Below are 12839 nucleotides of genomic sequence, written 5' to 3'. Positions count from 1 at the left end.
CCTCCCTCGTGCCCGTGGAGGCAGGGGCCGCCTCACGAGGAGAGAGGCTGCACAATGGCGACCCTGCCCTTTGCACATGGCGCTTCACTTCTGTGGCAGTCTGGGCTTCCTCCACAAGCATTCCTGGTTGTGGAGCTCCTCACTCCCCTCAGGCTGTCTCCTCTCAGCCAACAGCAGTCCCCTCCCCAGGTCTGCTCTCCAAACCCCACGTTCTGGCACCCAGCCCCCGTGTGCACCTGCAGGCACCCGTCTCAGGCTGGGGCGCACAGGGCTGTGGCACGGACCATCTGCATAGGTCTCACTGTGTCCTGCCTGCCACAGACCAGTTGCCGGGCTCTCCTCTGAGTCTCCAAGTCTCCCCTTCTGTCCCAGGTGATCTCCCTGCCCGTGAGGAAGCTTCTCCGGTTGTGGCAACCTCTCCTCACCTTCATCTCCCTGCCAGGAGTACAGGTCCCATCCTGCTTCCTCTCCTCTTCCTTTTGCCGTCTTCTTTCTTTCATGCTACTTGGTTACGTGGGGATCTTTCTTGTCCTTTTAGGTGTCCAAGGTCCTCTGCTAGTGTTCAGCAGGTGCTCTGTGAGAATTGTTCCACTTGTAGATGTATTCCCAGTGCATTTGTGGGGAGAGGTGAACTCCACGTCCTCCTACTCCTCTGCCATCTTGGAAAAAGCCTATCTCCCCTTTAATAAAAACGTTCTTTTAATTTTTTTCTGGAGTCTTATATTCAGTATACTAAGATAGAAAATGTTGATGGGCAACTATCAATGTCATGTTGTTGATGTTGATATAAGGAGAGATGTTACTAGGCATTCAGTATTGCTTCACTGTTTTCCACCTCTGATGGCCTTCTCATCAACCCCATTGCCTTCTGGAACAGGCCAGCAGAGGTTTTGAGGAGTAGGCGGCTGTGTTACTTCTTCCCTGCTCATGTGAAGGTAGATCTGTGTGGCTAAGCTTCTGAGTAGCTGAATCGTAGCTATGAAGATGCAGAAACTATCACCCCTGATTGATGCAGGTTTCCAAATCCATGTAACCACTCGTGATAATCATATGAAGATGACAGCAGCCCAACAGTTGTTGAGTACTTACTGTATGTACTGGGCCCTATGCTCATAAGGACTTTGTAAGCATTTTTTCATTTAATCCACAAAAAGCCTCTATGAGTTATATACCATCCTAATTCCCATCTTATTTATGTGGAAGCTCAGAGAAGATAACTTGCCTGAGATCACACTGTTAGTAATCACATCAGAGCCAAGACACAAAAGTCCATAGGTCTCTCAGATTCCAAAGCTCTTATCCATTACATTGGACCTGAATTCAGAGATCATCCTTTAGTATAGAATTTGGTGGGGGTTGGGGGAAGTTTCAGTTTCCTTGGAATTTTTCTCTATAATAAACTCTGTCATTTGTTTTACAGGCAAGAACTGTCAGACTGTATTAGCTCCCTGTTCCCCAAACCCTTGTGAGAATGCTGGTGTTTGCAAAGAGGCACCAAATTTTGAGAGTTACACCTGCCTGTGTGCTCCTGGCTGGCAAGGTAACAACATGGGAATGGGGAAACCAAGAGCCTTAAACAAAGTGGTCAGGTTATCTGATGACACGGAGGACCTGGTCTTTTGAGGCTTGCCCTTTTTTGTTAAGAACGGAGGCCTGGGGCTTCCCTGGTGGCGCAGTGGTTGAGAATCTGCCTGCTAATGCAGGGGACACGGGTTCAAGCCCTGGTCTGGAAAGATCCCACATGCCGCGGAGCGACTAGGCCCGTGAGCCACAACTACTGAGCCTGCGCGTCTGGAGCCTGTGCTCCACAACAAGAGAGGCCGCGATAGTGAGAGGCCCGCGCACCGCGATGAAGAGTGGCCCCCACTTGCCACAACTAGAGAAAGCCCTAGCACAGAAACGAAGATCCAACATAGCAATCAATCAATCAATCAATCAATAAATCTTTAAAAAAAAAAATAAAGAAGGAGGCCTTGTATAGAAGCTGCTAACTGGAATGTTTTAGAAAGCCCTTTCCATTTTGCATGTCTCTGGGGCTAGAGGACTCCAACCAGAGTCTGAAACCATGATGTTCTACAGGGGATTCTAGCATCAACTGCTAGGGGCACAGAAGCCTTAAGGGACTTCCAAAAGCAGGAGACCAACCGGCATATCCTTGGAGTAGCCCCACCTACCCCAGCTGAAGCTCAGGCCCCACATAAATTTCTGTGGGAATCAGCTTTCAAAGACTGGACCATTCATTGCGCCTGTGTTTCCAGGTCAGCGGTGTATAGTTGACATTGATGAGTGCGTCTCCAAGCCCTGCATGAACCACGGTCTCTGCCATAACACCCAGGGCAGCTACATGTGCGAGTGTCCTCCAGGCTTCAGTGGTATGGACTGTGAGGAGGACGTCGATGACTGCCTTGCCAGTGAGTATGCCAGCCTGCTCCCAAGCCCCCAGGGAGAGGAGGACACAGGGGGCAGAGGAGAACTCAGTGGAGGCACTTGCCTCTCAGTGCTGAGGCTGGCCGTCCAGTAGTTGACCACGTGTCTTTAATCTTTGTACTTTAAAAACCTTCATTTTGAAGCTATTGGCTTTAGGAGTTAAGGCAGGGTAGTCACGTCTAAGTATTGCCTTACTGATTTTTGTACATTGACAAAGTGGGAACAATGCTATGAAAGCTTTTTTTAAAAAGCACATCTCTTGAAGTATAATTAACATACAATACACTGCCAGTATTTAAATGTGCCAGTCAATAAGTTTTGACGTATGACAACTGAAACCAATACTCAAGATATTGAACATGTCCACCCCCCTGGAAGTATTCTCATCTCTTTTGTAACTTAACTCTCCTTTCCACTTTCCTTTCCCAGGCAACCAGGGATCTATCTCTGTCACTATAGATTTGTGTGAATTTTTTACAGTTTTATATAAATAGAATCATATAATGAAAACTCTTTTTTGAAGAGAGGGAATATGAGTTTTAAAGGTTTTAAAGAGTAATTCTGTTTTGTAATCTTGCTAAACTCACTTATCATTAATTCTAGATTAGTATAGCTTCTGGTTTAGTTTAGAGTCCTAGGATTTTTTTATAGAGATAATAAACTATGTTATTTCTAAACAAATACAACTGTTATACCTTTTATTTCTTTTCTGTATTCTTTTATTTCTAAATCTGTATGCATTTTATTTATTTTTCTTGCATTATTGCACTGACTTCAGTAAATGCAGAATAGAAGTGGTGAGAGAAGCCAGTCTTGCCTTGTTCTTGATTCTAAGGGAAAAGCATCAAATTGAGGAATTTACCTCAGTTTACCTCAATTTGGTGAGAATTTTGCAATTTACCTTCAGTTTGCTGAGAATTTTCTTCCTTTTAATAATGAATGAGGGTTACTTTTCTTTCAAATGATTTTTCAGTATCTCTTGAGGTGGTAATACTGTTTTTTAAGGTCTTTTAATGTAAGTGAATTATGTTAACTGATTTTCAAATGTTGAACTAACCTTAAATTTATGGGATAAATTCTACTTGGTCATGATGTGTTCTCTCTCTCATATATTGTTAGATATTATTTACCCAAATTTTGCTAAGGATTTTTGTATCTGTGTTCATGGGGCATATTGTTCTCTAATTTTCTTATACTATATTTGTATAGTTTTGATAAGAGGGTGATGCTGGCCTCATAGAACAAATCAGGAAGTGTTCTCTTTCTATTTTCTGGAAGACTTTGAGTAGAATTAGTATCATTTCTTCTAAACATCTAGGCCTGGAATTGTCTTTCTGGGAAGGTTTTTAATTATAAATTTAATTCCTTTAGTAGGTGTTCAGGGTATCTATTTCTTTTTCATTGAGCTTTGGTGATTTGCATCTTTCAAGGAATGAGTTTTACTTTATCTAAGTTGTCAGAATTGTTGGCATTGAGTCTTTCATGATATTCCTTTATTGTACTTTTAATGTTTATTTTAAAATGGGGTTATTTCCCTTCTCTTATTTCAGATATTGGTTATTTATATCTTCTCTCTTTTTTCATCTGGTTGCCCTTGGTAGAGCATTATTGGTTTTAGTAATCTATCTATCTCTTTATGTATTATGTGTATGTGTACTTATGTAGGTAGGTATGTAGGTATGTAGGTATGTATTTATTTATAATCTTTTTAATGAACCCAGTTTTAGTTTCATGATTTTTCTCAGTTGTTTTACTGTTTCCTATTTCATTGACTTCTACTCTTTAGTATTTTCATTGCCTACTTTGGTTTTAGTTTGCCCTTCTTTTTCTAGTTTCTTAAGATGGAAGTTTAGATTTTATTTCATTCTACTACTTCTAAAATAAGCATTTAATGCTATATATTTTCCCTCAAAACACTGCTTTAGCTGTATTTCACAAATTTTGATGTGTCATGTTCTTTTCGTTCAGCTCAAAATACTTTCAGGTTTCCATTTGGATTTGTTCTGTGACTCATAAGTTATTTAGAAGTGTGTTCTTTAGTTTCCAAATATCTTTTGTTGCTGATTCCTTCCAGGTAGCTTTTGTTACTGATTTCTAGTTTAATTCCATTGTGATCAGTGAACATAACTTCACATGATTTGAATTACTTTAAATTTATTAAAGCATGTCATATGGCCCAGTGTATGGTCTGTTTTGGTAAATGTTCTGTGTGCCTTTGAAAAATGAAATGGGGGAAGAAAGGAAGAGAGGGAAAAGAAAGCAAAGATAGATTAGCCCAGGGGGCTGATTAATATCTATTCCATCCTACCCCACCCACTCCACCACCACATACACCTTTTGAAAATCTTTACTGATATTTCTGAGATTCTGTGTATTGGGGCATATATTTGATTTACAAATGCAAGTTTGTGGGACACGTACAAGTTTTATGACTATTAAGTTTGCAAAACTGTTAGTGGTATATGTAAAGTTCATTCCAGGTATTAAACAGATTCTTATTATTAAGAATCTCAGGGAAGTGTTACTGCATTCATTTTCATAAATGGAGGAGTCAGGGCAAACTAGATGCAAAGAAAAGTCAGAATTGTTTCTGTTCTTTGTGTGACTCAGTTCAGGGTACTCACCTGTATGAGTCTAAGATTAGCTTGATGCTGCTGTTCAGAGTTCTAATTCTTGTGTGCAATGGCTTAGATCCTTGCCAGAATGGAGGTTCCTGTGTAGACGGAGTGAATACTTTCTCCTGCCTGTGCCTTCCGGGCTTCACTGGGGACAGGTGTCAGACAGACATGGATGAGTGTCTGAGTGCACCCTGTAAGAACGGAGGGACCTGCTCTGACTATGTCAACAGTTACACCTGCAAGTGCCAGGCTGGATTTGATGGAGTCCACTGTGAGAACAACATTGACGAGTGCACTGAGAGGTGAGCAGCCCGTGTCCTCAGGCACCAGTGTCTTAGGGGCAAAGGGAGAAACAGGAGGAAACTACAGAGCACAGTACTGGGACCGAGGGACAGGCATAAGGCATCCACTTGGATCCCACCCCATAATCACCTCTTATTTCCTAGTTCCTGATTCCTTGTAGACGTCTAGTTACAAAGCTCAAAGGTTAGAGGTTGAAAAACTTAGTGAGATGGATCATCATTTGTTGCTTGCATAGGGAACAGAAAGAGCTATAATTCTACTCCATATCCTTTGGGTCTCTTGTTCATTTTAGTTGACAATTAAAAAATTCCTGGGCTTCCCTGGTGGCGCAGTGATTGAGAATCTGCCTGCCAATGCAGGGGACACGGGTTCGAGCCCTGGTCTGGGAGGATCCCACATGCCACGGAGCAACTGGGCCCGTGAGCCACAATTACTGAGCCTGCGCGTCTGGAGCCTGTGCTCCGCAACAAGAGAGGCCGCGACAGTGAGAGGCCCGCGCACCGCGATGAAGAGTGGCCCCCGCTCGCCGCAGCTAGAGAAAGCCCTCGCACAGAAACAAAGACCCAACATACCCAAAAATTAATCAATCAATCAATAAATTTATTAAAAAAAAAAAAAATTCCTATTTCTTTGCAGATTTGTCATCCCTCTTTAAGTAATTTCTGGGAGGTTTGTTTCTTTTTTTATTATCAACAAATTTGTTCTGTTTCTCTTCCATAAAGAAATCTAGAGTCGAGAGCTATTTATTTAACACCTCCCTTATAAATTAAATTGACTTAGGGATAAAATGAAATTTGATACCTGGAAAGCTGCAGAAGCACTGGGTAAAACTTGGAAACCTTCACTTTCTTTAGGAGCCTCTAATGAGCTCAGACTTTTAAATACTCCCCTAATCTTTTTGGCCGTGCAAAGGAAGCTGAGACTCAGTCTGACTGGCGCCCATTCCAGTTTGGAAAAAGGTAAAGTTTACTGGATATAGGAGTTTTGGGTGCTCAGGAGTATTTGCCTCTGTAATAGCTTAGATTCCAGGAACCTTAGTTTTTAACTAGCAGGTCAGAGGAACCAGATTACATAGCTAATGTTGTTCTCCCTGTTTGCTTCTCAGCTCCTGTTTCAACGGTGGCACATGTATCGATGGGATTAACTCCTTCTCTTGCTTGTGCCCTGTGGGCTTCACTGGCCCCTTCTGCCTCCATGAGATCAATGAATGCAACTCTCATCCATGCCTGAATGAAGGAGTATGTCTTGATGGCCTGGGTACCTACCGCTGCATCTGCCCATTGGGCTACACTGGGAAAAACTGTCAGGTAATTAGACTCCATCCCATTCATTCAGCTCCCTCAGAATAGTTGAATATTACACCTATTCCTTCTCTAGGCAGAATAAGCCCCACCCAAAAGAGAAAGTTCTGGGTCTTAGGGATGTCCCTGAGATAAATCTGGAGAGCTTCTTAATAGCTGGTAGATTCCAAAATGGTGACACTGGCAAGATTATATAGATTAACAAATATAAAATTGTCATAACAGGCTAACCAAGAACTGCAGAAAATGCATGTGGGAAATAAGCACATAGATATCATTTAGGAAATACAAAAAGGGAAATAAGGAACAATCAAAATACGATTTTTAAAATTCAGGTACAACATCTAAGGGGATAATGAGAATTATCATGTCTTGCAATACTGTAACAGTCTCAAAACCAGGCTATTCACATGTCTTTTAAATTCAACTATTTATAATAATATATGTTTTCATAGACTCTTATAAGGGAAGGACCCCTCAGAGCTGACTGGTCTAGCCTTTCATTTCATGGAAGAAGAAACTGAGCCCCAGAGGGGCAAAGTAACTTTTCCAAGGTTGCATACCAAACAGCATGGTGTTTAATTTTATGTAGCTTTACCTCTCAGACAATGGTACATGACAGAATAACAGCAGTCCAAAGAATTTAGGAATAAATGGCCAAATTTAACTAGACTTACAGAGTACACTTCAATAAGGCTTTGCTGTAAGCAAAGGTGCCATAAGCACCTCTGCCTATTAAACAGCTTGTTGCTGATTGTGTGGACCAGGAGGATATTCTTCACGGGGCTCCTGCTTGTTCTCACAGTGTAGACTACAAGTGCTAGTGGAGCACTCTGCCCTTCCCCCTTTCTTTCACAAAAGGTCTGTATTGTTGAGTACGGCCTTCCTCTCCCCGGGGGCCAGGCCACCACATGTGAGATTTGGAGAAGGTGCTAGTTCACTTACAGTCTCTGTCTCATGCTTTTCATAAGCCTGAGTTTCTCCCATCAGATAAGCTCTTTGACAGTATTTAGGTTTATTAACAGGCTTTAAGTCCTTTCACTCATATTCACCACAGACAGATTTGATCAAGCCCCGCGTGGATTTCTCACTCAGGAGTAGCACATAGGAGCTGTCTGACAGCTTTAACTCCCTCTTTCTTTCTAGCCCCATAGGGTGGCCATGTTTCTAGACATAAGTGTGACGTAGGGGATAACTTAACCTATTGGGCTTCCTCAAATTCTTAAATTTATGTGGTAAGAATTTTTAAATAGCAGAGCTAAAAGGAATTAGACTGTATAAAATTATTAGATTATCTGGGGACAGTGGATCTAAGTTTAAGGCTTGGGTGAGGGCTCTTTTTTTAAATTATTAATTAGTATGCTTTCCTTTGATTTCTTAAAATGCAGTGTAACTTTTTTTTCGTTTCTGGTGTCTGAATGTTGATGTATGTGTATGCCCCTGTTTCAGACCCTGGTGAACCTCTGTAGTCGGTCTCCATGTAAAAACAAAGGGACTTGCATTCAGGAAAAAGCACAGTCCCGGTGCCTGTGTCCATCTGGATGGGCTGGTGCTTACTGTGACGTGCCCAGTGTCTCCTGTGAGGTGGCGGCCTCCCACAGAGGTGAGCTGTGCCCCCTCAGACTCAAGGGTCAGTCCACAAAGTATCGACTGACCAGCAGCATTTTAGGGCAAATGTTGTTGTCGTGGGAGGAGAGGGAAGGGAAGACAGGAGTGGATGGGCAAGACTCTGGAGAAAGGGTCTGAAGCAGAAGGTGAAAAAGGCAGAGGAACAGCTCTAGAGATTCCAAAAAGAAAGGTACTTGAAGTGAAATGAAGGCATATTCCACTTTCAGGCCTTGTTTATTTTTAATATAAAACTGGTACCGAGGACTGTGAACTAGACAAGAATAAAATTTGATGTGTCAGCCGGCTGAGATTAGTTGGTCTGAACCTGACGTGTTGTATGCTCTTCCATGATGTCTCTTCCTCCACTGGGTTTCCCAGGGGTGCCCGTTGACCGCTTGTGCCAGCACTCAGGCATCTGCATCAGTGCCGGCAACTCACATCACTGCCAGTGCCCCCTGGGCTACACTGGGAGCTACTGTGAGGATCAGCTTGATGAGTGCTCGTCCAATCCCTGCCAGCACGGAGCCACCTGCAGGGACTTCATCGGTGGATACAGATGTGAGGTGAGTAAGATGAGCAGGGAGAGGTCAGAGACCTCCCAGAAGATGGCACAACTCCTACGAACATTAGCATATTGAGTTTAGCTGCTTATGTCTTATTTTCACAATTTATAGATTTTTTTTTTCCAGTTACAATTACAGTGTTTACTAATCGCTGTTTTTTTTTTTTCAGTCCCCCTGTGCAATAAGCTAAAATAGCTCTGGTAAGATATTTTTACAGAGGTCTGGAACCATCTTACTTCCACAGGGTTGCTTCCAGGATTCAAAGCCAACATTCGCTGGCTGGAGTGCATTTCACAGCCCCACACAGCCCAGCGGCCCCTGGTACTTCCCTGAATAGCAGTTGAGATAGGAGAAGCCACTTTGAGGCGTGTCCCTTTGACCCATGTCATCTTTGTATACAGTCATTGATCAACCAACTAATAATTCTCTCAAAAAAGTGTTGCTTAGCCTGTTCTGTGTACTGTCATACTGTTACATGTGTATACCTGAGGATGTGTGTGTCTTTTAAGGGACATGTCATGTCTTCTTAATGTCTGGGCTGGTAATGGCTAGATCAAGATTTTAACTAAAGACCAGAGACATGGATTTGATCCCAATTTAGACCACCAAGCAACACTGAGAAAAGCTTTGCTTGTCCACTTATCATAAATGAGCCAAAGACGGCATCTGTATATTGGTCCCTAAGTTGTTTATTTCTTCACAGCAGGCTGAGACCTGTTAGCTCAGAAACCACTGGAACCAAACTCAAATTTTTACACATCCAGTTGTTTTAAACATAGCTTTAATAAGTAGAATTTAGCCACTTAGAGCCTGCCTGCTTTGTATATTCTGCAAACCTGCACCAGACACTGCTAGCCATAGGTAAGATAAGCCCCAGGACATGAAGATACCAAGCCACAGCTGCCCTTCAGAGCTCTCTGATCCAGAGACCCTGGCCTGGCTGCTGAGTGATATCACCAAACACGTCAGCCCCATCTCTGTAACCCCCTTCCCTCCAAGTTCATCTGCCCTCCTCTCCTTACCCTCTTTCTCCCTCTGGATGATCTTATGCTGTGAGGGACTCAAAGCATTTCTCAAATAGAGCCACTTCGTGGTCAGTATCTTCTTTCTTGATCAGCCCTAAAAGCCCTGGAACCCCTACCTCTAGCCCAGGTAGCTAGCCCACCTCTCCGGGCCCTCACCCCATACCAGTCAGTTTCTCACACTTAAACATGTAGTTTCCTGAACCTGGAGATCAATACATGTGATATCTTTACTACCATCCACACATACCATTTGAGTGAGTCACAGGTTCCTCATCACATACACAGGAATGCATATTTTAGGGGAAGCCTGCACACAGGAGGGACAAAAGTTTTGCACAGGCATCATCTGAAATATCGCTCAGAATATTCAGTCCTTGCCTTCCCCTTCAAGTGGCTTTTTATCACTTTCGGCTGGAAGTGATAAATGCCAGTAAGATGTGAGCTAACTCTGCACGAGGTGGTTAGTAGAGAGTGTGATGATGCCAGAGAAGCGTACAAGGGCTGGGTAGGGGTTGGGGGAAGAGGGTCACAGTAACTTACCAGATCTCATTTGCTCTCATGGTCTGTGTCCTACAGTGGGCCAATATTTCTTGTTCGTTTTGCTTGCTCTTGGCAGTGTGTCCCAGGATATCAGGGTGTCAATTGCGAGTATGAAGTGGATGAGTGCCAGAACCAGCCATGCCAGAATGGAGGCACCTGTATCGACCTTGTGAACCATTTCAAGTGCTCCTGCCCACCAGGCACTCGGGGTATGAAATCAGCCTTACCTGTCTTCCATCCAGGGCATTCTCTAAGTTATAAATGCATTTTTAGTGTTGGGTGGGTTTTTAAAAATCAAACATTGTTCTGAATTCTGCTAATTCAAGCCATTTCATTCATCTCTTGCCTAGCTCTGATGTTCTGACTCCAATTCTGTCTGGTTGTTGTTGGAATCCATGAAACACAGAATGTGAAAATGACATAAGGTTGCAACAAAGTTAATCTGGTTAGCAAGATTTCTTGGTGCTTCAGAGGAAGACAACTAGTGGCCTCTTGAAAAAATAATTCATATTTACCAGCTCATGTATTTTTTTAAACTTGCCAAGTTTTGCCTCCATGAAGTGGGGAAATGAATGACATGAAAACATTTGCCTATTTTCATAAGCCCAGGGGAGAGCACTGATGGCCCAAGACTGTAACAAAGAATTGCAGTAAGACCTAATGAGATACAACCCTAGATGGTGGATGATGGAGCCATCATTTTGCCAGGGGCATTCCCCTGCCTCCAAACAATCTCTTGGAAAGAGCTTAGAGTATTGTTTTTTAGAAGAGATGTAGTTATAATGGTACCTGCCCTGAGCAGCTTGTGAAAAAAATAAAAAGTAAGAAGAGGCCATCCACAATGGTGGGAAATCGATTCTCATTGTCAAAGAGAATAGAATGTTAAGAGAAATATTTATACTGTCTTAGACCTTTGTGTCAGTGAATTTTGATAATTTTACCCTTCTTGAGTTCAGAGTTTGGCTAAATTAAAATGGAAGAGTACCCCACTAGTAGGCTAGTTATTGAGCAACGAGGTTAACGGGGAAGAAGAAATTAGGGAGAAACAGCCTTTGAATATTTGAAGATTTGTCCTGTAAAAGTACTGAGTTCTCTGCTCAGTACTTGAAAGAGAAGTAGAAGTTAATTTTGACTTGTTGTTAGCTTGGTCCTTTGAATACTTGTACTGTATGGGACAAGGTGTGATTCTGGTAGTAGCAAATTAAACCTCACATCTCAGTGGCTTAACACAACAATTTTTTTTTTTTTTGTCACTCAAATCAAGTCTGAGTGTGTTGGGCTACCTCTCTTTATATTTTAGAAATGTGGCTTGCAGCACAGGGCCTCCAAGACCTCCAGAGCAGGGGAAGAGGGACAGACTTATAGGGTCATGCAGCAGCTTTCAATACCTCAGTCTGGAAGTGACACCCATCACTACTGCTCACAGTATACTGGCCAGAAGTAGTAAAATGGTCTCAGCCTGACTTCAAGGGAGACTGGGAAATGTAGGCAAGCACATGGATATTCATCTACACTAAAATCTCTGCTATACCATTAACTTACTTTTTTTTTTTTTTAACCGTTAACTTTTTATTAATTAGAGATATCAGTCCTAGAATGGATCGTTTCATCAGGCAACAAAATTTCTCTCTTCTAACCATTTGTTAAGGATGGCTGAAATAATAGTTTTGCTATTATTATTAACAGTCTTTTTCTTCTGGCACTTTGAATGTGTCATCCCATCCCATGTGATTTGACCTCCATTTTTTTAAATGAGAAATTAGCTGTTAACCTTATTGAGGATCCCTGTACATGATGAGTCACTTCTCTCTTGGTGCTTTCAAAATTCTCTCTTTGTCTTTTATGATGTGTGTAGGTGTGGATCTCTTTGAGTTTGTCATACTTAGAACTCGTTGAGTTATTATACTGTTGTGTTTGGTTGGATATGTGGAGTGGTATTTATTTCTCCTGGCTTGACTTCTCTGGCCATTGGTGAACATTCCAGAGGACTCTCAAGTCCCACAGCCTCATTGCTAGAGTTACCACTATCGCTTTTCTTTCTATACTCCTGAACTCTGGATCTTGGCCTGGGTTGCCTCCAGTCCCCCACGTCAAGAACTAACTGTAACAGTTCTTCTGCCTCAGGCTGAGGTTGACCTCTCTTTTACTTGATAGGTCTGTTCATGACTGCTGGTTCTATTCTGATGGGAGGATAAGCATCTGTGTTCATTTTACTAGCAGTCCATAGAATACCAAATATTCTATGAGAGTGGGAGCACGTACCGGTTTGCTTTTACTTTGCAATTTTTGATTTTGTTTGTTAATAGGTAATGTATGCACATGGTCCACAATTTTATACAACCCCCCGCCCCAACACACACACACACACACACACACACGTAGAAGGAGCATACAGTGAAAAATCTCCTTCCCATATACCTAGTTCTCCTTCTCTCACAAACAAGTAAACACCAC

General features: G+C 42.4%; 1 protein-coding gene across 1 annotated transcript in view; it reads left to right on the top strand.

Moving 5' to 3' along the window:
• The window catches only part of NOTCH2 (notch receptor 2), a 178562-nt gene that overhangs the window by 145384 nt on the left and 20339 nt on the right, over window positions 1-12839 (top strand). Inside the window, exons 16-22 of the mRNA XM_068540605.1 lie at window positions 1421-1540; window positions 2259-2411; window positions 5119-5347; window positions 6454-6655; window positions 8099-8252; window positions 8636-8820; window positions 10462-10594. Of these exons, the coding sequence (XP_068396706.1) occupies window positions 1421-1540; window positions 2259-2411; window positions 5119-5347; window positions 6454-6655; window positions 8099-8252; window positions 8636-8820; window positions 10462-10594 (1176 nt within the window). The remainder of the gene's footprint in view (window positions 1-1420; window positions 1541-2258; window positions 2412-5118; window positions 5348-6453; window positions 6656-8098; window positions 8253-8635; window positions 8821-10461; window positions 10595-12839) is intronic.

Source organism: Eschrichtius robustus, chromosome 3, assembly GCF_028021215.1.
Source record: "Eschrichtius robustus isolate mEscRob2 chromosome 3, mEscRob2.pri, whole genome shotgun sequence".
Classification (NCBI taxonomy): domain Eukaryota; kingdom Metazoa; phylum Chordata; class Mammalia; order Artiodactyla; family Eschrichtiidae; genus Eschrichtius; species Eschrichtius robustus.
This window is presented reverse-complemented; position numbering and strand designations above follow the sequence as displayed.